This window comes from Prionailurus bengalensis, chromosome B2 (assembly GCF_016509475.1).
Source record: "Prionailurus bengalensis isolate Pbe53 chromosome B2, Fcat_Pben_1.1_paternal_pri, whole genome shotgun sequence".
Lineage (NCBI taxonomy): Eukaryota > Metazoa > Chordata > Mammalia > Carnivora > Felidae > Prionailurus > Prionailurus bengalensis.
In genome coordinates, this window is record NC_057349.1 from 159,983 (window position 1) to 182,854 (window position 22,872).

Genomic DNA, 22,872 nt, shown 5'->3' on the forward strand with positions numbered 1-22,872 from the left:
AGTCAGCTGTCTGCACTGGGGGTCCAAGGAAAAGGAAAGAACGGAGATGCGTGGGGAAAACGGCATGAGGAAAGCCAGCAAGCCTGCGGAGCACGACCAGGGCACAGAGGCAGTGCTCTGGCCCGGGTGTCTGTCACATCCTGCCTGCTGTAATTACTGTTCTTGGGCTTTGGACAGACTCCACCTGGGCCGCCCTGGTCCTCAGGGGCACGTCCCGGTGTGTGACAGCTCCTCACGTAAACCAGCAGCCACACACTTGTTTTGTGGAGTCTCTGTTTGCCTCCTGCCCGGTAGTGAACAGTGCTCAGCCTCTCACATTCCAGATTCCCGGAGCCCAGCAAGGCTTGCAGAAGCATGGAGCCCAAGGTCAACTAGGCTGAGGCTCCTGTGCAGGCGATAAAGGCCGGTTTTACATCACAAACATTGCAACACAAATATTTTCAGGTTTTCCAGTGGGGCCACCAAGTGGATTCTTTCCCTCCAGGCAGCTCCAGTCCTCAGACTCAACTTTCCCCTGAAGCCTCTGAATCCTACTCTCTTCCTTATGCAGGGCAATTTAATTTTGGCCCAGGGCCTCCCTAGATGCATACCCACAGCCTAAATCACTGGACACTCACCATGAGAGTAGCAGCACTAGACGTGGAAATACAATGTAAGCAGCTCATTTGTGTTCTCAACTTCATACGCGGCCAAAACGCCTGGCCTGCCCAGAACACGAGTTGAGTGCAGGGGAAGTGAGACAAAGCCTCATCATCCAACAGGAGCGGGGATGATAATACATATTTGAGAGGTTAGTTGGACCTGAAAGCAAATGTCACTTTATTGAACAGTGGGGTCTGGTAAATCAGGAAGCTCGGAGTTACAAGGAGGGACAGGCTTGTGTCGCGGTCACAGATTCCGTTGTCTTTCAAGTTTTCAGCGTCTGGCTGGTTCGTCGTACACTGTATTAGGACGCCCTCTACGAGAAAGAAACGACCCGAATGTCAGAATGGAAGGGAGTCTGGGTCCACCCTGCGCCCCGCAAAGACGGGAGCATGTCTGCGCGCATGTCAACGGAACAAATTAATGCAGGCCCAACGACGTTGTTTTTCCCCACGACGGTTATTTTGAAGCTTTGGCAGTTTCTATTGTACTGGTGTTTGGTTTCGTTTTTCAAACTCGCGCTGGCTCCCCGAGCCGTGCGTGTGTCCGGGAGCAGCCCCTGGGCTCCCGAAAGCTCGGCCGCTCTCCGCCCCAGCGCCCCTCGGACTTCCCCCTCGGCCCTTCATTCTGTTAGGAGCCTGTTTCCCAGACAGCTCCGACCGACCGACCGAAGGAGGTGGCGAAGGCGGGGTCGCGCTCCGCGGCGGGCGAGACGGGGCAGGGCACTTGCGCGCTGGGTGCAGCAGGTGCGAAGCCCTAGAGGCCTGGTGCCGGTGCGCGCGCGGCCGAGCTCAAGCGCCCCCCACCACCCCCACCCCCACCTCCACCCCCCGCCTTGCTGCCCGCCCACGCGCCCGCCACGCCCACCGCCTACCCGCGGGCTCTGGGCTGCACTTGCACATGCCCGCGGGGGCGCCCGGAGGTGCCGCCGGGGCAGCCGAGCGCCAAGGGGACACCCTCGGAGCTCCAGGGGCAGTGAGGCAGGTCCTGCTGGTCCCGGGTGAACCTCGTCGGCTTCCTGTCCTCGGAGAGGGCCGTGCTCCAGCTGGCGGCCGGAGGGTCCCGGGTCCCGGCCCCTGGGGGAGGAGAGCAGGGCGTGGAGGGGAGCCCTGGGGCGCATGCGCCGCTCGGGGCGGGGCAAAAAGCGCTCCAGTAGGTGCCACCTGCCAGCGCCTTTCTGTCCTGAACCTCGGCTTCCCCTTCTGTTCTGTAAGGACCGAGGCGGGAGCAATGCTACCCAACAGGCAAGTGCTGCTCAGCTGTGAGATTTTGTTTTTCAAAGTGCAGCCCCTGAACGGCCTCGCCAGGGAGCTTGTAAAAGTGCAGAATCCTGGGGGTGCCTGGGTGGCTCATTCGGTTAGGCGTCTGACTCTTGGTTTTAGCCCAGGTCATGATCTCCCTGGGATCAAGCCCCACATCAGGCTCTGCACTGACATTGTGGAGCCTGCTTGGGATCTCTCTCTCCCTCTCCCTCTCTCTTTTCTCCTCCCCCGCTTTCTCTCAAAATAAATACATAAACTTTTTTTTTTTTTGATGCAGAATCTTGGGCCCCATCCCTACTGAACCAGAATCTGCATTTTAACAAGATCCCCGGGTGGTTTTTCTTGCACATTAAGTGTGAGAAGCAGAATGTGGTGATATTTGTGGAAATGGTTTCTTCTTTAAGTAAATGCTAGGTTTTAAATTATACAGTATCTGTTCAAGTCAGCAGAGTCTGGCACAGTGCCGGGCATTACACACACACACACACACACACACACACACACACACACACAACCAAGAACTTCATAAATATTTGGGGGGAAATAATGCCTACACAAGTAACAAACATTGAGCCCTCACTATGTGCCAGGTGCTACACTAACTGCCTCATTACCTGGTGGTAATGAGGCATCTACTGCCTCACTTACCTGGTGGCTACATGTGGGGCTAGAACCAGTGTGTTTTCCATTGTCTCTTTCCATTTCCAGTGAAGAGACCGGAACAAAGAGGCTTAACGGCTTGCCGGATGCCTCTTACCCAGCGAGAGCTGGAGCAGAGAGCCCAGTAACCAGGCTCCAGACTTGGTGTATTTAATTGCTCTGTTTGCTGCCTTGGGTTGAGTGAGTGGATGAGCGAAAGACTCCCGAAACCCCCAGCTGTTTACCTGAGTCTGTTTCCAGATGATGCACCAGGCTTTCTGAGCGAAGCAGAAATAGAAAGGTATGTAACTTGCCATCTCTTACAGGTACTCCCCAGGGCAGACCTGGGGACCCCGTGGGGAAGGAGGAGAAGGCATCTGCTCCATGCCTCCTGCTGTGCTCTAATGGCACAGCAGCCCCCACCTGCCAGTGCATGTCCCTGGAGAGAGAAGATCTCTGAGGAACGGTCCCTCTGAGCAGAGCAGGGTCACTAAGGGAAGGCTTGGGCGGAAGACAACTGGAGCCAGGCTTGGAAGGCAGGGGAAGGTGGAGAGGGATGGGGGGGCAGAAGGGCAAGCGGTGGAGGGGGGAGGGAACAGCATGGGGAAATCTGTTACCCCTTCCCCTTTACCTGAGAAGGTCCTCAGCATCTCTGGGAGGGGCAGGATTTTCCTGTGAACATCTCGGATCTTCTTGACAAGGGCAGGAGAAATGGTCTCTGGACTCACAAAAGTCTTCTCACACCTACAACCAGTTCCTCCAGAATTAGAGGAAGGTCCTTTAGGAGAATGTTTGGGGCTTGTGGAGGCTGCAAGAGGTCGTTACCCTGTTTGCCTCTAGAGGACAGTACAGGGTCACTAGGAAAAGGAGAAGGCGCTTGAACTCCTCTGTGACTTGTTTGCTGCTCATTACTAGGGGAAAGGGGATGGGGGACAACAGCGGGATGGAAGAAAATGTGTCCTTGCGGGTCACCCGCTGCATGACCTTGACAGCACCCCTACCCCCTCCCCCAACCCCTCAACCCCCCAAGCCCCTTCCCCCACTTCCTGGTCTCAGCTTCCTCCGCAGACCAGAAGGCCTGCAAAGCCCATCTAGATCGGAATCTCTAACACAACTTGAAAAGTATGTTTGGAGATGCTTCTTGGCTCATGGGCCCCCAGGGTAGACACCCCGGGTTCAGGCCCCTGTGGATGCATGACCCACGGCTGTGACAGCTGCTCCCTAGCAGAGCACCGGGAAGGCGCAGGCACTTGGAGCAGAGGAAGGGAGAGGAGCTAATATTCACAGTTCCAGCGGCTGCCCCTTGAGAGTAGTGTTTGTAAATTCTGAAGGAAATGGGGCAGTTGAGGGGGGAAATGGTTGAAGGCAGGCTGCCTGGTCTTTCCACATTCCATGCTGACTGTACTTAATAGAAGATGTTCCCCTCAGAATTATGTTTTGGTGTTAATGCTGCCTCGAGCACTAATAATTTCGGGAATTAAATGGATGTTCCTGGATCAGCCTAAAAACCTGATTGTTGTTTGTTTCTTCACTTTTAAGGGGAAAATGTGTCTTTGATACCAAACAATCAATTTTCAAAACGAACTCTTGGAACACAAACCTTTGAGTGGAGGCTGCCTGTGTGTGTGTCTGCCAAAGCAGTTTTGCGTTTCCGCGCAGCCCGCTGGAGGGCGAGGTCAGAGTGCCCCCCAATGTCCGTGCCCAGGGGACACAGGTGACGGACACAAAGTATACACCCTATGTGTGAAGGAAGCAGGACTGGGAGGAGGCCCTACCTGCTCTGGCTGACGCCCACATCCTACAAAAGAAAAAGAACATGCACTCAGTGTCCTCAGGTCCTTCCCGCCGGAGAGGCTGCACATCCGTTCTTCGTAATGCATTGGCTCAAAGTTCTCCTCTTGAAGAAAGTTCTGTGTGTCTAATGACCTACCCATCAGACTATTCTTTTGCACCATGCCTCCCTACTAATGTGGGACTCTGGCCAGATCATTCAAGCTCACTTCTTTGTCTTAGCCTCGTCTTGGGAGCATGTTCTGCCTCCAGTGATTGAGAGATGGTGGAGAACAGGGTCCAGGCCTTGAGTTACCAGCCGAACCTGATGTGACGCAGGATAATGTGAGGACCATCGAAACAGACGCCACTATGGAGTTCTCTCTGTGAACCAGGACCATGCGAGGCATTTGGCATGGATTGTTTATCATCTTTGCAGGAGCTCTAGGAAGGAGGTGCTACTGTTATCCCCATGTTTAGGCGGGCGCAAGGCTCGCTGAGGCCACACGGCTGGAAGAGCCTGCCCTCAAACCCAAGAACGGCTGATTCCAGAGTCTTTGACACGACCGCAGTGCGGGGTCAAGTCATCCAGCCTTTCGGGGTCTGCCCCTCTGTAGCGTCTCTGGGCTGAAGAAACCCGACAGCTAGCAGTCCCTCCTAGCAGAAGACCTCTGCTCCCCTCTCCTGCTCCTCTGCAGCATCTCCCAACCTCAGCTGCTGTCCCTGCCTAAGAAATCCCTCTCCCATCCCACGAGGCAGGTTGTGGACAGCCCCCCACACATAGCAGGACACTTGCCAGCTGCTGGCAGTTCTCCAGCTCCTCGGCCTCGGCTCTGTGCCTGGCAACCTCCTCGGAGAACTTGGAGATGTAGTCTTCTCGCTCCTCACAGACCTGCACCTCCAGCTCCCTCAGCCTGGCCAGCAGGAGGCCCCGCTGTTCCCTCAGCTCCTGCTGCAACTTCTCAAACACGGCTTCTACCTGCTGCTTCCTGATTTCGATGTGAGTCTGTGAGAGGCAAAAATACAGACGTGGCCAGGAGGAAGCTCAGAAGCTGTGTTCCAGGAGGGTCATCGGTATTCTTACTGTTAAGAGTGATAAGGACTAACTAAGTCTCTTGTATAATATGATGGGTCTCAGGGTAAACTTAACATGATGAGGGCTATGTTCTTGTCCTACCTGGAGATTCTACCCGTCATACACATTATATCCTCCGAGCCACACTGAACTTTCACACTAACCTCACCCCACCTCCCCTAGGGCCCAGGGGAGATGGCAGTAGTCATTAATCGGAGAGCCACGCAAGCGAAGGAAGTGTGGTTACAGGCAACGCAGAGTGTGTGGCATTGGTCTTAGCCTCCGACATTGCCTCCTGTAGGGCACACTCTGAGGGGGGCACAGGGATGCTGGAGATCCCTTCCTGTCCCAAAACTTGTCTCTTGGTCAGGGTACCAGAAATTCTCATACTGCAGCTTTCCTCTTGGATAAATAACCATGTAGCTGGGAGCAGGGAGCCCCACCATTCACCTACCGTGCCCAGGGACACCCTCATGGTCTAGGGTTAGCCTCACGGCCAGACTAGAGGGCAGACCCTTGTATACACTTCCTGGCCCCAAGCTTCCCATCTGAAGGCGATGCTTTCAGGCACTGAGACTGGGATGGGAAGGGTTGCTGAGGGCCAAGGTTCTACAGCCATGTCAGCGTGAACGTGGGCTTTGCTGTGTGGCCTTGGGAGCATCACTTTCCTGGACCTCAGCTTTCTGCTCTGTAAAGTGGCTGATAAGTGGATCTTGGGCTAGAAGTCATCACAACCATTTCCAGCTGTGATGCTCTGGGATTCCAAAGCCTTGACCCCAAGTGCCCTTGTGCACACATAGGGAAGTGAATGAGAACAGTTTGCCTCTTCTCACCTGCCAGGCCCCCAGTCTGCTAAGAAAACCCCCAGAGGACAAGGTGCCCAGAAGCTCTTTACCAGAAGCATTTGGAACTTCTGGTCTTCCCGACTCTTTATGTCCTCAATCTCTTCTCCCTCCACCCTCAGGGCTTCCAACTGAGTCCTGACACCGTCCTGTGGGGAGAAGAATGGGCAGAAAGGGGTGGCTTAATTCACAGATACAAGTTGTCTGCTGGGTCCCAGGCACACGGCTGACCACTGAGGGATTCAGCGGTGGAAAGGGCTGACCTGAACAGACCAGCACCTGAGATGAGTCAGTCACGACGACACTGGCAGCCGAGGTGGGAACACAAAGGGCACAGGGGGGATCTCAGAGACAGAAAGCACGTACAGTGGGTCTAGAGGCGTGGAGTGTACTGTGTGTCCCTGGACTGCACACGTAGAAATTGCTGAAATGGTTTAAAAAGGAGTGGGGGGAGAGAGAGCAGTGTCGGAGGAAGTAGCTACGTGAGAAGGAGCTGGAAGCAGGAAGGAGCAGGTGCCCAGCCGCCAGTCCAGCTGGATGCTCAGGTCCTGGGAGGGGCGGCTGGGAGATGAGGGGCACGAGGGAGCCACAGGAGGGTTTTGAGCAGGGAAGCAATGTGGTCTGCTGTGTGTTTGTGGAAGATGTACCTCGTGGAGGGTTGGAGGGTGATCGGAGACAGAGAGAGTGGAGGCAGGGAGCACGTCCGAGGCCGTCCAATGTCTGGGTGAAGCACTGAGAGCCTGGACTTGGTGGCGGTTGTGGGGATGAGGCCGAGTTAAAGACCCAAGAGGTGCCTCTGAGAAATCGCTTGCAGACCTGGTGACTGGATGATGAGAGAGATCTGGGGGCAGACAGAGGGGGCAGCGTCCCTGAGACTGGATGGGCCAGGTCATGCCCACTCTCACAAGGAGGAGCCCTGCCTGCCAGTCACCCTTGCTGGCCTCTCCCGCCTCATCCCTCTGAGTCCAGCAGCCAGGGCTTTGTGAAGTCTCCAGTCTGGGTCCCGGGAGGCCTGGCTCAGCCTGCACACAGTGGGTGGATTGTCCCAAGGGCAGCCAACTCATGCTTACGGTTCTTGGCGTCCATCACCGAGGGGCCTCTGAGGCTGGAGTTGAAGTTCCTGCAAGACTGTGAACAGCCACACATCCAAGTGACCCATGGCCCTCTCCGTCTGGAAGTGTCCCCCGTGTCCCTACGCTGGAGTCCCCTGATGTAGCAGCCAGGGCCTTCACCTGGACCCCTATCCCGTTCCCTCCACTACGTGTGACCAGACACCGTCCCACCCCCAAAGGCCCGAGGTAAAGCCATGCTTCTTACCTGGTTGGGCTGGCAGGCCCCGTCCAGGAAGCCCACGGCGTGGGTGTGGTGGGAGGGGCCCTCTCGACAGCGCGTGCACAGGAGCTGAGCATCATGTCCGCAGAAGAAGCATACCTTCTCCCCGTGTTCCTCACAATGCATCTCCTCCAGAGTGCCCAGCGGCACGGGGACTGTGACAGGGTCTGTGTGCCCCTCCTCCTTGCACCATGGACACAGCAGGACCTTGCAGGAGGGCTGGGCCCCCATCCCAGAGGGCAGATGAGGCACGGCCAGCAGGAGGTGTGTCCACAGGTCCTTTGTGGGGCCTCTTGCAGGCCGGACAGGTGGCCTCCTCGTGGGAAGGGGCTGAGGGCATCACGGTGCCTTCTCCAGCCTGTCCACTGAGGCCTCTGCCTCAGGCCACACTAATGTCCTTCCCCAAGATGAGTCACGTTTGCGTGAGTCACTGAGGGAAGACCACGGGAGGCTGAGACGGGGAAGCCACGTGGGCTTCCCCGGAACCACCCATCAGCTGAGTGGGTTCAAACTCCAGCATGGCTCGAATCACCCAGCATTTCCCAGCCTGGTCAGCCTGCTCTCTGTTCCTGGGCTGGGGAGCCGAGCACGGTTTCCTGGAACCACTCCCTGGACCACGGAGGGTGGAGAGACCTGGGAAGAGACTCCACTTCCTGTCCAGCAGAGCAGGTGGGAGCCATAAACCTCCGGCTCTGAGGTGTGTCCGGGGCGGCAAAGTCCATCCTGGGACACGAGGTGCTCTCGGGGGCCCCTCCTCTGCCCAGGCTGGCCTCCTTGGCTTGTGCGCCCTGCCAGCCCCAGAGCCAGTGTCCCCAACAGGATGACGCTGGGTCACGTTGTGCTTCAATTTTACTCTCTAACTTCAGGCGAGAGAAGGCGAGAAACTGCAATATGAATGATTTGTATTGATAAAATTTGCAAAACCCAGCCCCAAAGGTAACAGACATTTGTGTTGGCTTAGTATTCTCATATTATTGTGTCCAATCTAATACCAACCCTTTGGGACAGGGATGATTACTCTCTTTTTACCGAAGAAGACATGTGAAGTCACGAAGCTGGGAACTGTGGGGCTGGGATCAGCCCTGGCCTCCAGTTCGGGCCTCCTTTCCTGGCCTCCTCTCCCAGCCTCCTCTCCCAGCCTCCAGTCTTGGCCTCCTCTCCCGGCCTCCAGTACCAGCCTCCTCTCCCGGCCTCCAGTCCCAGCCTCCTCTCCCAGCCTTCTCTCCTGGCCTCCAGTCCCAGCCTCCTCTCCTGGCCTCCTCTCCTGGCCTCCAGTCCCAGCCTCCTCTCCCAGCCTCCTCTCCCGGCCTCCTCTCCCAGACTCCTCTCCCAGCCTCCTCTCCCAGCCTCCAGTCCCAGCCTCCTCTCCCAGCCTCCTCTCCCGGCCTCCTCTCCCAGCCTCCTCTCCCGGCCTCCAGTCCCAGCCTCCTCTCCCAGCCTCCTCTCCTGGACTCCTCTCCTGGCCTCCAGTCCCAGTCTCCTCTCCCAGCCTCCTCTCCTGGCCTCCAGTCCCAGCCTCCTCTCTCAGCCCCCTCTCCTGGCCTCCAGTCCCAGCCTCCTCTCCCAGCCTCCTCTCCCGGCCTCTAGTCCCAGCCTCCTTTCCCGGCCTCCTCTCCCAACCTCCTCTCCCGGCCTCCAGTGCCAGCCTCCTCTCCCAGCCTCCTCTCCTAGCCTCCTCTCCCAGCCTCCTCTCCCGGCCTCCTCTCCCGGCCTCCAGTGCCAGCCTCCTCTCCCAGACTCCTTTCCTGGCCTCCTCTCCCAGCCTCCTCTCCTGGCCTCCAGACAGGTGCTCCTCCTGAGCCCCAGGCCCAGGTGACAGTCAAACAACCATGGTTCTTCATCCGATCCCCTGCGTCCTTGGATAAAACCAAAGAAAAGTCCCATTGTCACACGGACTGCTCACCCCTTCCCACCGGCCCACCCCTCCGGAGGGTGCAGCCGTCAGTCCCCTGCGATGGCCAGGCCTGGAAGTGTGGCCAGTCCCAGCTGAGATGTGCCACAGTGTAAAATACACCCCGATTTCAAAGACTTAGCACCAGTTAGAAAGAGCACAAAATCTCTCATTTCTTACCTTTAGACCAATCACGTGTTGAAATGATAGTATTTGGGGTTAACAAAACATTAAAATTAATTTCACTTTTTAGAATATGGCTACTAAGGAAGTTTGCTTGCATCTGTGGCTCACACTGTATTTCTACGTGGGACACACAGCTCTGAGTGCATATTATGGCCGTCCACCTTCCTCCTGCTGCCTTGGGCAAGAATAACCCAGCTTTGCCCAAGCTCCACGCTGACAGCATGGGTGTCATCGGGCTCGGGGGTAGGAGTGTGGGGTGTGCAGTCACCATAAATGAGTGCTGGCCGCTGCTCTTTTTCTCTCCCCCACGGGGGGTTTGGTGCAGCCTCCTTGGAAGCCTGTGGCAGGCCGCTGGGGGCATCACTGGGGAAGCCGTCTGGGCTGTGTTGCCCTGAGCACCGCCTTATCTGGGTCCCGACACCCCCTGCCTGCCCACTGCTTGCCCTGGGACCGCTGATACCTGTAATCTCCCTGGGCACAGCTGGCCACGTTGCAGGGGCTGGGCTGGCATCTCTGCTCTCTGACTCAGTCTCCCTCCCACCCCCAAAGGAGGGACCTATCTGTCAAGTGTGGGCGGCCGAGATAGCAGCACTGACATGCGTGTGGATGAACAGGAGGGAACGCTGAGCCCCAGGCTGCGGACACCAGCCCAGAGAGTAACCGAGGTCACCTCTGCAGCTGCGGGCTCTTCGTCCCCCCTCCCCTCTGCTGCTTGTCCGTCTGTCTTGGACCGTCGCATCTGTGGCTTTGGGACAGGGACAGAAGACCCCGGGCGTGTAGGCGGATGCCTTGCCTCTGGGCACGTGTGTGTGCAGGTGACCATGAGGGTGCCCGTGCGTGTGTGAGATGTGCCCGTGTGTCCTGACCGCTTCCCCAGCCAAGCAGAGAGGGCGACCTTGAGGAGCCAGTGGGCACAGCAGCACCATGGCCTCGGCCGCCTCTGTGAGCAGTCTGGTGGATGAGGTCAGCTGCCCCATCTGCCAAGGCACCCTCAGGGAGCCGGTCACCATCGACTGCGGCCACAACTTCTGCCGCAGCTGCCTGACCCGCTACTGTGAGGTCCCGGGCCCGGAGCCAGAGGAGTCCCTCGCCTGCCCGCTCTGCAAGCAGCCCTTCCGCCCGGCGGGCTTGCGGCCCAACTGGCAGCTGGCCAGCGTGGTGGACAACATCGAGCGCCTCAGGCTGGCGCCCACGCCGGGCCTGGATGAGGAGGACGTGTGCAAGGAGCACGAGGAGAAGATCTACTTCTTCTGCGAGGACGACGAGACGCAGCTGTGCGTGCTGTGCCGCGAGGCCTGGGCGCACCGGGCCCACACCGTGCGCTTCCTGGAGGACGCAGCCGGGCCCTACCGGGTAGGAGTCTGTCTCCCCCACTCTGTCAGCATGCAGGCAGCTCCGGGTGCAGGGTCGGTGTTTGTGCGTCCGCACGTTCTGAGCTGTTCACTCACGGCCGACAGGTAGCTCGGTGAACGTGCACCGAGCGATGGAGTGGCCATGACGTGAGAGTGTGTGTCCGCACACAGGGCCTCAGGACACAGGGTTTGTATGTGAGGGAATGAGGCCCAAACAGTACGGAACAGGCAGGAGTGTTTGCATGTTCACCAGTGCGCACGGGAAGGTGGGGGGGGGGGGGTGGCTGACTGAGTGTGTAAGTGTACTGTGGGACTGGTCATGTCTATGAGTAAATGCATGTTTGCACGCAGGTTGGGTACACGTATGTGGGGTGCAGCTTTATCTTTCATTAAATCTGAGCACCTTTGAGTCACTCACACACTGTGTTTCAGCAAACGTGGGTGTCTGCATGCATTGGACGGCGAGGGTCCTAACTGTACTTCTGAACGTACACCTACGTGTGTGTATCTCTACCCAACTCTGTTCTAGAGCAAGCAATGTTTAAAACAATTACGGACTATTCTCACATCATCCGAGTTTCTTCTCCCTTCCGGAATCACACGCAGGAAATTGACTGTATTCACAAGAAAAGGTTGTTTGAATTCGTTTCCTCAAGATCAGGGAGAAAGTGGGAATACTTTCAAAGCAGGCCTTGTCGAGCTCAGGACAGTCCCACAGACAGCTTACCAAAGGTGAAACAAGTCAGGGTGCTTATCCTGAAGACAGGAAGGCTCGGGGGGGAAACCAAGGCACAGCAGGTGCTGGCACAGGTGAAGAGGACAGCTTCGATCACAATTCTTGGAAAGCGAAGCAAGAAGAAAAAGACCCCTCAGGCCACCAACCCCTGGAGGGAGGGGGTTGGGTGGGATGACCCCTCTTTACAAGTCGATGTTTCCGTCTTAAATGGTTCATGCTCTTTCTCTCCAGGAGCAGATACAGAAGTGTCTTGAGGGTCTAAGAAAAGAGAGAGAAGAGATTCAAAGAATCCAGGCAAGAGAAAACCAGAGGACCCAAGTCCTGCTGGTAGGTCCGTGTCCCTTCCCAGACCCCTTTCCTCCGTCCGGACCCAGGTGGCCTGGCACGGAGGGCTTCCAAGTCACTCTGCGTGTGAACCCTGACTCCCTCGTGCAAATCTCTGTCCCGAATTTATCTTCCTGTGAGATTAAAGTCGTCATGACCTCATGGAATTGCCATAGAACTGAATGAGATTGTGTGTTTAATGGGCTCAGTGCCGTGCATAGAGTCACGTTGTGAAGGGCAGGGGATTGGGTGTCCCCATCACCTCCTCATCACCTCCCCTCAGGCACGTGTGCGCGTAGAAGCCCCGGCGGATGGGGCGACAGCCGTGCTGGGGGATCAGTGCAGCGGCGGGAGGGATGCCGTACTGTCTAGGGACCTGGGGGTTGGAGCTCTGAGTTTCCACCAAGCCCCGGAGGGCATGAACCTGGGCCAGAGGGAGAAGGCAGTGAACCAAGGAAGGAAAAGAAAGCTGAGGAAGGGAAAGAAGGGAGAAATGACCCCCCTGGCCTCTCCTCCTGCCCCTTCAGTCGCAGGTGGCCACCAAGAGGCAGAAAGTGATTTTCGAGTTTGCGTATCTGAGCCAGTTCCTGGAGGAACAGCAAAGCGTCCTCCTGGCCCAGCTGGAGGCGCTGGATGCGGACATCTTGAGGCAACGGGAGGAGTTCGACGTGCTGGTCAGTGAGGAGATCTGCCGCTTTGGCAGCCTGATCTCAGAACTGGAGGAGAAGAATGAGAGGCCAGCGCGAGGGCTCCTGACGGTGAGGCCTGGTCCCACGTGCTCGCCTCTGAACCCCTGCACCTGCACCCCCTTCCTCACAGGCCTTTGACTGTTCATCCCACTGCCCATCGGCAGTGCCGACCTCTCGGGTGGTTTGTGAGGGTCCAACAGGAAAGTGCGGCTGAACGCGGCACTAAGCATCGAGTGCTTTGCAGGCACCAGGAGCTCTTTCCAGGGCATCCTGTGCCATGTCACCCCCACCGGTCAGGAAGTTCTTCCCGGTGCATTTCACTTCTGCACACAGGAGGGAAGACACGCGGCTCCCTGCTGGGGGTGCTGAGAAAGCAGGGGGCCTGGGCCTCCAGCCGGCAGCCAGGTCGCTGAACTGTATGGATCCATAAGATACAGGGCTTGGTGTCTGGGATCCTGATGCCTTGTAAACCCCAGAGCTCTGTGACTCTGGGATCGGGGGCCCTTTGCCTACCGGGGAACACGGTGTTTGTCTTTTCTGGGTATAAGGAAGTGGGGACTGATCTGCTCTCCCCTCTTTCTCGCAGGACATCAGAAGTACTCTGCTCAGGTGAGTCGTGGGCTGCCCTCCCCACTCCCGCTTGCGCACAAGCACGCTTCACCCCATGTCTGCACACGGCACCCTCACGTCAGGGGCGAAAGCCCTCAAATGCATGTCCACACGCAGCTGCCGAGAGTAGGTAGTGGGGTCCATCCCAGAGGAAGAAGCTCTGCCCATGGGAACTGCACCTTCACGCCTGGTCGGCAGGCAGCCGGCTGAGTCTGGGGACATTGCCATGGGGGACGATTCCCAAATCCCGACCTTCGTGTGCCCCTAGATGTGAGACCAGGAAGTGCCGGAGACCAGAGGCTGTGTCCCCCGAGCTGGGCCAGAGGATTCGGGACTTCCCGCAGCAGGCCGTCCCACTGCAGAGGAAGGTGAAGCTGTTTCTGGGTAAGAGGACCCGTGAAGCCTGGGCTGGGAATGCCCTCCGCGTGCCCTGCCCCATGCTCGAGTGATGTCTGGCAAGGCTTATGCCCCTCTCCTGTCTTATCCGCACATCTTTATAAAATATGCTCGTCAGCGGCACCTGGGCGGCTCAGTCAGTTAAGCGTCCGACTTCGGCTCAGGTCATGATCTCACGGTCCGTGAGTTCGAGCCCCGCGTGGGGCTCTGTGCTGACAGCTCAGAGCCTGGAGCCTGCTTCAGAGTCTGTGTCTCCCCCTCTCTGCCCCTCTCCTGCTCATGCTCTGTCTCTCTCGGTCTCTCGATAATAAATAAACGTTAAAAAATTAAAAATAAAATATGCTTGTCAGGATAACGTGACAATGAGAAGAGATAATGAAGATGAAGATTTCTGAAAAGATTTAACTGATTTGAAAAATAATTAAATAAATCTGATCTATTGGCATTAACCACTATAAAAAATAATGGTTAACAAAACCTGTCATTCTCAATACTTTAAAAAAGAGGCATTTGTAATGCATGATAAATTTTTTTTTTAATTTTTATTAATGTTTATTTTTGAGAGAGAGAAAGACAGAACACTAGTGGGGGAGGGGCAGAGGGAAAGGGAGACAGAGAATCCGAAGCAGGCTCCAGGCTCCCAGCTGCCAGCACAGAGCCTGACATGGGGCTTGAAGTCACCAGCTGCAAGGTCATGACCTGAGCCGAAGTCGGACACTTAACCGACTGAGCCACCCAGGTGCCCTGCATAAGTTTTTCTTATATAAAGTTTACGTATTTATTTTGAGAGAGAGACAGGGAGAGAGCAAGCGGGGGAGGGGCAGAGAGAGAGGGAGAGAGAATCCCAAGCGGGCTCCAAGATGTCAGCTCCGAGCCCGACGTGGGTCTCGATCTCACAAACCGTGAGCGTCAGAGGCTCAGCTGACTGAGCCATGCAGGCTCCTCTGCATGATAAGGTTTTGATGGTGAACACTGCTCATTAATAACCAGCAGCACTATTTCTCTCTGCCCTGCGTGGCTGACCTGTCTCCCTCCCCTTCCTCCCACACGGCCGGGCACACGGGTGGGAGACCCCAGAAAGGTGACGAGAAAAGGTGTGAATGCTCAGAAGCGGGTCAGGCCTGTGGCTCTCAGCCCACACCCACAGGACATCAGGAACGCTGCCCCTGGTCTCTGAATGGCCCGCCCGGAAGAGGCCTGCACTCAGTCCATCCTACGAGTCTGCCCAGAGGGCTGGCAATGAAGAGCATTGTACTCTAATCAAAGGCTGGCCGTTGCCTATTCCAGAAATCATCTGCAAGGAAAACAAGAAATAAATTAACCCCTTATCTGCTCTTGGAGTCGACGTTTCCGGAGCACCTCACATGTCCTGAGCTCAGTGAGGTCCACCCAGGGCAAGGCCAGTGACCCACGACCTCACCCTGGGATCCTGCTAGGAGCCCATGTCCTCGGCCGTCCGAGTCGCAGTCAGGCTTTGGCAAGCGCTGCAGGGATCTGAGGCCAGGTTTTGAACCACTAAACCTTTGTCCCTTCTCTCTCTGGGGCTCAAAGTTTCCTCTTTGTGAAATGTTCTGTGGTTTTGTGAGACTAAGGGAATCTCATCCTGTTTCGCGTCCTCTCTACAGAGAAACTCTGCTTCGAGTTGGACTATGAGCCAGGTGAGCAGCGGGTATCAGAATGGGAGGGCATGGGGAATCTGAAATCGAAACGGAAAATTTTGCAGGGCTCTACGCTGGGCACGGCCAGAGTCCCCTGCCCACACGTGAGGAGGGGGGAGAAAGGTTATATGGGACTGGGACAAGGTCTTATCAGGGAAGGCTTCCCGGATGAGGGGACTCTGATCTGGTTCTACAATTAACAAGTGACCCAGTGACACACACACTGCTGTGCCTGATGTGCACAGTGACTCCAGCAGGTGGGAGGGAGGGCCTTCAGGTCTTCTCTGGAGGTGCTGAGTGAGTGGCCATCTCTGTCCCTCCGGGCTTTCCCCGCAGCGTGCCTCTCTCTGGACCCCCAGACCTCGCACCCGAAGCTCCTGCTGTCTGAGGACCACCAGCGGGCTCAGTTCTCCTACAAATGGCAGAGCTCGCCGGACAACCCGGAGCGTTTCGACCGGGCAACCTGCGTCCTGGCCCGCGGTGGCTTCACGGGGGGGCGGCACACGTGGCTGGTAAAGCTGGACCTGGCCCACGGGGGCAGCTGCACGGTGGGTGTGGCCCGTGAGGATGTGCGGCGGAAGGGGGAGCTGAGGCAGCGGCCCGAGGAGGGCGTGTGGGCCGTGAGGCTGGCCTGGGGCTTCGTCTCGGCTCTGGGCTCCTTCCCCACGCGGCTGGCCCTGGAGGAGCAGCCCCGGCAGGTGCGGGTGTCCCTGGACTACGAGGTGGGCTGGGTGACCTTCGCCAACGCCGTCAGCCAGCAGCCCATCTACACCTTCACTGCCTCCTTCACCCAGAAGGTCCTCCCCTTCTTCGGGCTCTGGGGCCGAGGCTCCAGCTTCTCCCTGAGTTCCTGAGAGGGCATGGCCGCCCTCCTCCAAGTCCAGGCTCACCCGGGGGAACAGAAATGTGTCGGTTGAGGACTTTGTAAGGACCAGGGGAGTGCCCTGCAGTCTGCTGACCCACCTCTCTCTGGGACCCCCAGCAGAGGCCAGCGCATGCGGGGGGCGGACCCTGGCGAGTCCCAGGTCTGGAGCTCTAACCCCAGCCTGAGACCAACCGGCTGTGTGATCACAGGCAGGGCACAGGCCTACGTCACGTCTTCTCCCAAAAACATCGGGTTCGTTCCCTCGCACCCTCCAGAATCATTTAGTGTGTGCTGACCGTGAACCAGGCAGGATGGCAACCTCTGGTGGTCTGAAAAGGAAAAGGAAAAACTTCAGGATCTGAAGGAACTCACACACCAGACAGAGGACATGGGAGTGATGGAGGCTGGGGCCGGGCTGCCCTGGCGGTTGCAGAGCTCAGAGGATGGGCCCTGGCCCCCCAGGAGGGCTTTCTGGAAAGGACGGCTCTGAGAGATGAGTGTGTTCAGAGGGGGAAGGAGGCTGACTGGTGGCCCCGGGCCATATTGGGCCGCAGTCCTTGTGAGACCTTGACGCCACTGAGGCCTCCCTCCGCCGGGGGGCTCTTTCGCCTGAGACCAAGGTGTGGGCCTTGCTGGGAGGCGAGGCCATAACCCACGGACCCTACATTCCCCTGCAGAGAATCTTACTCCACTCTGCTGACCGCCACCTGGGGCCTGGAAAGGGTGGGCAGGGGTGAGGCTTAGCTGTGGAGCCAAGATGCAGGGGTGCAGAATAGCAGGTGGGGGGGGGGCGGGGTGCTGGGTAAACTGCATCAGAGTTCATGCAGCTCCAGGCATCAGGGGGAGAGGAGGGAGCCAGCTCAGGGAAGGGCACGTGCAGGACGCCAGGAGAGACCAGGCCGCGTGGGGCCGCGCGGTACGGGGGATGCCGTCCGGTGTGGACCCAGGACGGGCACGAGCACTAGAGTGTGGAGAAGGACTTCAGTCGCCCCGGGTGGAATGTTAACTCCTGTGTGCAATAAAAGCATTGTCTTCATGCATTTTAGTCACTGTCTTCCTTTCTGCCTGGACATAGCCCTCACCACAACCTCTCAGTGTTATCTGTGTTCACTCTGCTTCCACACCAACTAAATGTTGGGCCACCTCCTCACTGGCGCCCAGGTCGGCAGGTGGAAGAGGCGAGGGCACCGGGAGCTGGAACTGTGGGGGGGACTGATGGCTCCCTCCGGGCGCATTCATAGTGTTTCATATAAAATGTTGTATATTCAAAACAACGGACACATAACAAGTCTCTGTATGATGATAATACACATCCAAAACCCCAACACCCGGGGTTCCACCAGAAAGCGGATTGTGTTTTTCTGTTTATTTTTACTGGTGTTAGCGGGGTCCCCACCTGCGGGGGGTCTGACACGCATCACACCCCCTAACCTTGGCCACTCCACGAGGCGCATCCCCTTCGTGTCCTGTCTTCAAGGGAAGGAAGCCGAGGCCTGGTGAGTTTGGGCTGTGTGTGCGGCAGAGGTGGTGCTCCCAGGGCCGTAATGCACGTCTGACTAACGGGTCTTAACCCCTACACGGCACCGCCCTGTTCCGAGACAGGTGCGGTGGGTCCCGGTGAGCAAGTCGGTGCGGCCACAGTCCGCACGACGACTGGGACTCAGGACGACAGGACCTATTTCTCATGCTGAGCAACACAACCACTCGTGCGTGAAAACGCTCACGCTGCCGCTCCGCCCCTCACCCCTGCTGGTGATGCTTACCTGACCTGGAGGGTGGTGTCCGTGCAGGGGAAGAGGGTAGATCCTGAAACACGGTGACTCCGTGAAGCTCCGTGCTCTGCTAGTCACAGATCTGCTCTTGGAGTCCCCCCTCGAAGGGCTGATGCTCCGCATCGCTTCCTCCAGGACCCCACAGGTATGCACCTGAGTTTTCACAACTTACACTCCACTCCACGACCAAGAATGGAGGCTCTCTCAAGTTAGTTCAGAATACTAGGAAAACAGACATGCAAATAAGGAAAATGGGATTTTCCACCCCAGGCCTCATGGGAAGGTATGGCCGGGGCGCTGGGAGCACAAAACCAGGCCTCAGAGCAAGGACTAGAGAATTTAAACTGCTAATAATAATAATAATAGCAGACACACGCAGCCCTCCCTCTGGCCTGTCACCACATTGAGTATTTTATATGCTGACTCTCACCACAACCCTGCAGGGTCGGCCGACAACCGTCCCCGACGGGCAGGTGGCTAAGGGCAAGCGGGCACATCCCATGGCGCACACTAGGGCTCAGGTGATGTGGCTCCACGTCCACGCTCAGGGCCACCACCCAATACTGCATTTGTGTGTCTGGAACTGCTAGAAAAGGACATGAGGCCCAGAGACAGGGCGACCCTGCGGCCACTCAGCAGGACGTGTCACCATACTTGCTCCAATACGTGGCTGTGTGCTCTGCTTTCTTCCGCTACGGGTCCTCCGGTGCCTAGTGACATGTTCATCATGGTCCCACTTTGAATTTCCAGGAGAACCTGATGTGCAATGAATTATCATCCCTCACCCCACAGGCTGGCCTGGCCATGCCTCTGCTGGTCGGGCCAGTGGAGGACAGAGAGCCGGGCAGTCACCTGCAGGGGGAGTGAGACCCTGAGGCCTCCAGCCTCTTCCCAGCCCTGGTGGGATATTTGTGGACAATTCTGTGTGACATTAGTCCTAACCATGATGCAGGTGTTCTCAGCTGTCACCTGCAGGGCTGCTCTTGGCTAACGTCCTGTTCCCTGATTCCAGGTCTCCTGTTCCTCTGACTCCTACAGCTTCCTGCCAACTCACTATCCCCTCTCTTTTCTGAACATCCATACCAGAGCCTTCTCAGGCCCCTGCCCCAGGTCCCCTACTCCCTGCCCCCACTCCATGCCATGCAAGAGTCAGAGAGGTTTACCTTAAATGCTTCGACACCACATGAGGGTCAGAGGGCATGAGGTGACCCAAGTCTCACAGCCAGCAAGCCCCAGGACAGCACCCCTCCCAACACACACACCAGGCTGCTCCAGAGACACACAGGGGCCAGAACAGGGAGCCAGACCCCCCCCCCCCTACAGATGCTTGGAGGGGAACCTTCCCCAGACTCCGCGAACTTCACCGGACCTGCAGACAGTCTCTCCTCTTCCTGTGCCCTTAGCCAATGATGTTCTGCCATAACTTTTCCTAGCTTCAGGTTCCTGTGGTGGAACCACTTCTAGAGAGATGTACATGCCTGTGTGTCAGCCCCAGAGAGGCAGGTTGCTGGAGGGGGCAGATATGGGGGCCCTGAGCCCAGGATGAGGAAGAATAAAATTCTGCCCAAAACCAGAGAGTCCTAGAGGCGCCAAGCTTGGGGTGAGAGGACCAGAGCTCACTGAAGGGAAGATGGTGGGGTGAGAGGACCAGAGCTCACTGAGTGGAGGACAGTGGGGTGAAGGGAGCAGAGCTCACCGAGGGGAGGACGGTGGGGTGAAGGGAGCAGAGCTCACCGAGGGGAGGACGGTGTGAAAAAGCAGTGGGTAATTTTTTAAAGTGTTTACTACACAAAGAGAACTTAGTAACAGAACATTTTCCCCTTGACTCAGGGTGTTATTCTCCCAACACCTAAATGCCACGTGCTGATTCCCGAGACTCTTCACCCCAGGTAAGCCAGTCTTGCGGGACTGACTTAGCAGCTGTGCAGCCTCTGGTGCCGGGTCCCCCCCCCACCACCGCCCCAGTCCTGGCGATGGTACACCAGGGCCTCTGTGGGACACAGACCCACAGCCCAAAGAGGCTCAGCCTCTGTCTGAATCTTAAATCAGCATCTCGTTGGGTCCCTCTGTCCCTGAAGCTTGGGACATACTCAATGGTTTCTGTTCCTAAAAAAAGTTTGCTTCCAGGTTTTTGATAAACAAAAATGAAGAAGTCTGGTGCTGATGTCGACATAGGCCTTTAAGAATTAAAGGAGAAGGAGAAGGTGGGGGTGTCACTGAGGGCTCTGGAAACATGCTTTTCGTAACCCTTTTTAGATCGGTTACCGAAGGCACAGAAGACCCACAAAACCGTGGTGGTAATGCTGTATGGTACTGGGACAAGATCACACAGAAAACAGAAGAAGGCAGAGCTTGCAGACAGACCTATGTTTACAAAGGAGGTTGAATTTAGGACATAAATCAGTGAGAGAAGGGACGGAATCTGGACAAGACCATGTTGTGAAAACTGGCTTCCAACAGTAGAGAAACATCCAGCCAGTTCCTCCCTGGAGCCACATGTGAAGGTCGCGTCTAGACGGGTTAAAGACCCAAGTGTAAAAGTGAAACTCTTAACGTTTGTAGAAAATAATGTTAGAGAACAAACTGTGGCCTGAGGGTAGGGAAAGACGTCTGAAAAGGAACCCCAAAAGCGCAAACTATGAGGGAGTCATTTGATTACATCAGCATCCAATACTGCGGTCCAGTGACAACAGCACGGACAATGCTAACAGGGAAAGGCCAGGCTGAGAGATGATACCCACACGTCTGAAGCCAAAGAGACTCGGGTGTGGAATATAAAAAGGAAAGCCTACAAATCGGTAAGAAGGCAGGAACCCGACAGAAAAGTTTGCAAAGAACACGAGTAGTTAAATCACAGAGGAGCATCCGGAAATGCCCACGTGTGTGTGAATGGACACGCAGACTCACCCGTGATTAGACAGATGGGAACTAACACAACAAAACTAACAAAGAGCAGACAGCTGAATGATGGGGGACGTGGGGACACATGTGTGACATATGGACCACCCAGCAGGCTGGGCACAGCTGTGCTGGTGAGGGCACTGCCCTGCACACACCTTCCTCTGTGCCCCAGGGGCTGGTTTCCGGGTAGATGTCCCGGGAGCTCCTAGGCTCACGGCAGCATCACTGTGGTACCAGGGACATGGGTTCATGTCCAGCCCAGCCCTGGGAACGGGGGAGGGCAAGGTGACAGATGCTCGTGGACATGGGGACCACGTGACATGCAGAACGTGGGCTGACCCTAATAATGTGCAGAGTGGAAACACAAGAGATAGGTGAGCCTATGGCAGTATTTTGTGAATTCAGCACGCCACGCAAAAGTACATTTTTCCAAGCCACCTACAAGTAAAAATCCAGCAAAGAGTTGCCACGGGCAGGGGACGGTAATTAAGCAGAAAAACAAGTAAAACAAGATGACAGTTGTGGGCTGGAGATAAGGGTATGCTGCTAACTGAAGAGTGTGGCTTCATTTACCACATCCTCCCACCGAGGTCAGAAAAATAGATTTTAGATTCTTTTGTTCCTGTCGCCTGTTTATGAGGAATGACTTTTATCTTTACTGTTTGTTTTTGGGGTTTTTTTTTTGGCCTCATTTCTTCTTGTAAACTCTCATTGCGTTGGTGAAGAAGGGATGTGCGGGTGGGGGTGGGAGTTCAGAGGTAGAGTCTGTGGGTGAAATCGAGGTCAAGGTCCAGAGGTCGGCAGAGATGTCCAAACAGGGAGACGGAAAATGGCAGTGGGCAGAGGTGACTGGGATGCTACTGGGTGTCACCCGCGGATGGCAGAGCGGAGCTGAGGTGGGTGGGGAGGGGTCCGTGTGAATGGAAAGCTCCAGCAAGCCGACAGACCTTCCCCTGGCCACCCTCGCAGCCCACCTTCTGGGCCTCACCTCCTCAGACGCTCTTTCAAAGCCTCTGCCTCAAAGGTCACGGGCTCCCCGGGAATGAGGGCCCCGGGGGCTCCTTCCCAGGCCTCCCCACTCATGGAGGTGACTGTCCCCTGTCCCACCCGGTTGCCCCCACACGCCCATCCCCCCAGCACTGCCCAGCTCCTTCTTCACCTTTCTGGGAAAGGAGGCTTTCCTGGGCTGCTTCACTAAGGCTTCTCTATCTCCAGCCTATGCCCTCCATTTTCATCCTGATTCCCCAAACTGTCAACGCCATGTTTCCAGCCGAGAGCTAAGTCTCTCAGGCACCATGGGGGGCTCAGATCGGCCAGGCCATCGCCCCCACTGCTGTGCTGTGCGGTCTCTGTATTTCTGTCCCTGGACTCATCATCTGCTGCCATCGCCCCTGACACCTCAGTCCCATTTTCATCTTGACCCGAGTTATCCTCTCTTCCAAAGGGCCTCTCGTTACCAAAGATAAGCCAGAGCTCCTAACCCCGCGGCCTGGCTCTCGGGGACCTGCCTGCCCCCACGTCCGTTCCCAGTGCTTCCCCACCAACCACAGGAACTGTGTGTGCTGCCTAAACACACTCTTGTGGCCTCACCTTCCCTCTGCCAGGAGCGCTATCTGCCCCTCCCTGTTGGAATCGCGCCTGACTGTCCCCAAGGTCCAGGTCAAAAAGCCACAGTCTCTCCTCCTGGTGCACTTTAAATTTAATAGAGTCTGACGTCACATACAAACACTGTATGAATGAAAACAGGAAGCAAAGATAGTAATAAAGATAAATGCATGAAATAATCAAAGATAATATAGACCTACCATTTATAATGTTCAAATGAATAAGGTAAAGTTCTCTTTTTTTAATGGAACCATCCAATTTTTACATTAAAGTAATATTTAAGTGATGAATCGCTAGGTTCTGCTTCAGAAACCAATACTACTCTA

At 56.4% G+C, this 22,872-nt stretch overlaps 1 protein-coding gene and 1 long non-coding RNA gene across 2 annotated transcripts; one reads left to right on the forward strand and one right to left on the reverse strand.

Annotated features, from left to right (window-relative positions):
* Positions 1-795: 795 nt before the first annotated feature.
* On the reverse strand, positions 796-1,739 carry LOC122489053. Its single transcript, XR_006298815.1, has 2 exons — positions 1,517-1,739; positions 796-958 (listed from the first exon to the last, which is right to left on the reverse strand). It is a non-coding gene; the product is annotated as an uncharacterized LOC122489053 (long non-coding RNA).
* Positions 1,740-10,245: 8,506 nt separating this feature from the next.
* On the forward strand, positions 10,246-17,308 carry LOC122489055 (tripartite motif-containing protein 10-like). The gene is made up of 7 exons (XM_043590550.1): positions 10,246-10,992; positions 11,959-12,054; positions 12,579-12,809; positions 13,327-13,349; positions 13,618-13,733; positions 15,371-15,403; positions 15,740-17,308. Exons 1-7 carry the CDS (start codon positions 10,564-10,566, stop codon positions 16,255-16,257), a joined length of 1,446 nt encoding a protein of 481 aa, XP_043446485.1. The 5' UTR covers positions 10,246-10,563; the 3' UTR covers positions 16,258-17,308.
* Positions 17,309-22,872: the final 5,564 nt, after the last annotated feature.

Bases quoted from the DNA above. Each gene is read 5' to 3' on its own strand.
- LOC122489055 (XM_043590550.1), top strand. From the start codon at position 10,564: ATGGCCTCGGCCGCCTCTGTGAGCAGTCTGGTGGATGAGGTCAGCTGC. The intron at 12,055-12,578 runs GTAGGTCCGTGT...CTGCCCCTTCAG, and splicing joins AGAGGACCCAAGTCCTGCTG to TCGCAGGTGGCCACCAAGAG. The intron at 13,734-15,370 runs GTAAGAGGACCC...TCCTCTCTACAG, and splicing joins GAAGGTGAAGCTGTTTCTGG to AGAAACTCTGCTTCGAGTTG.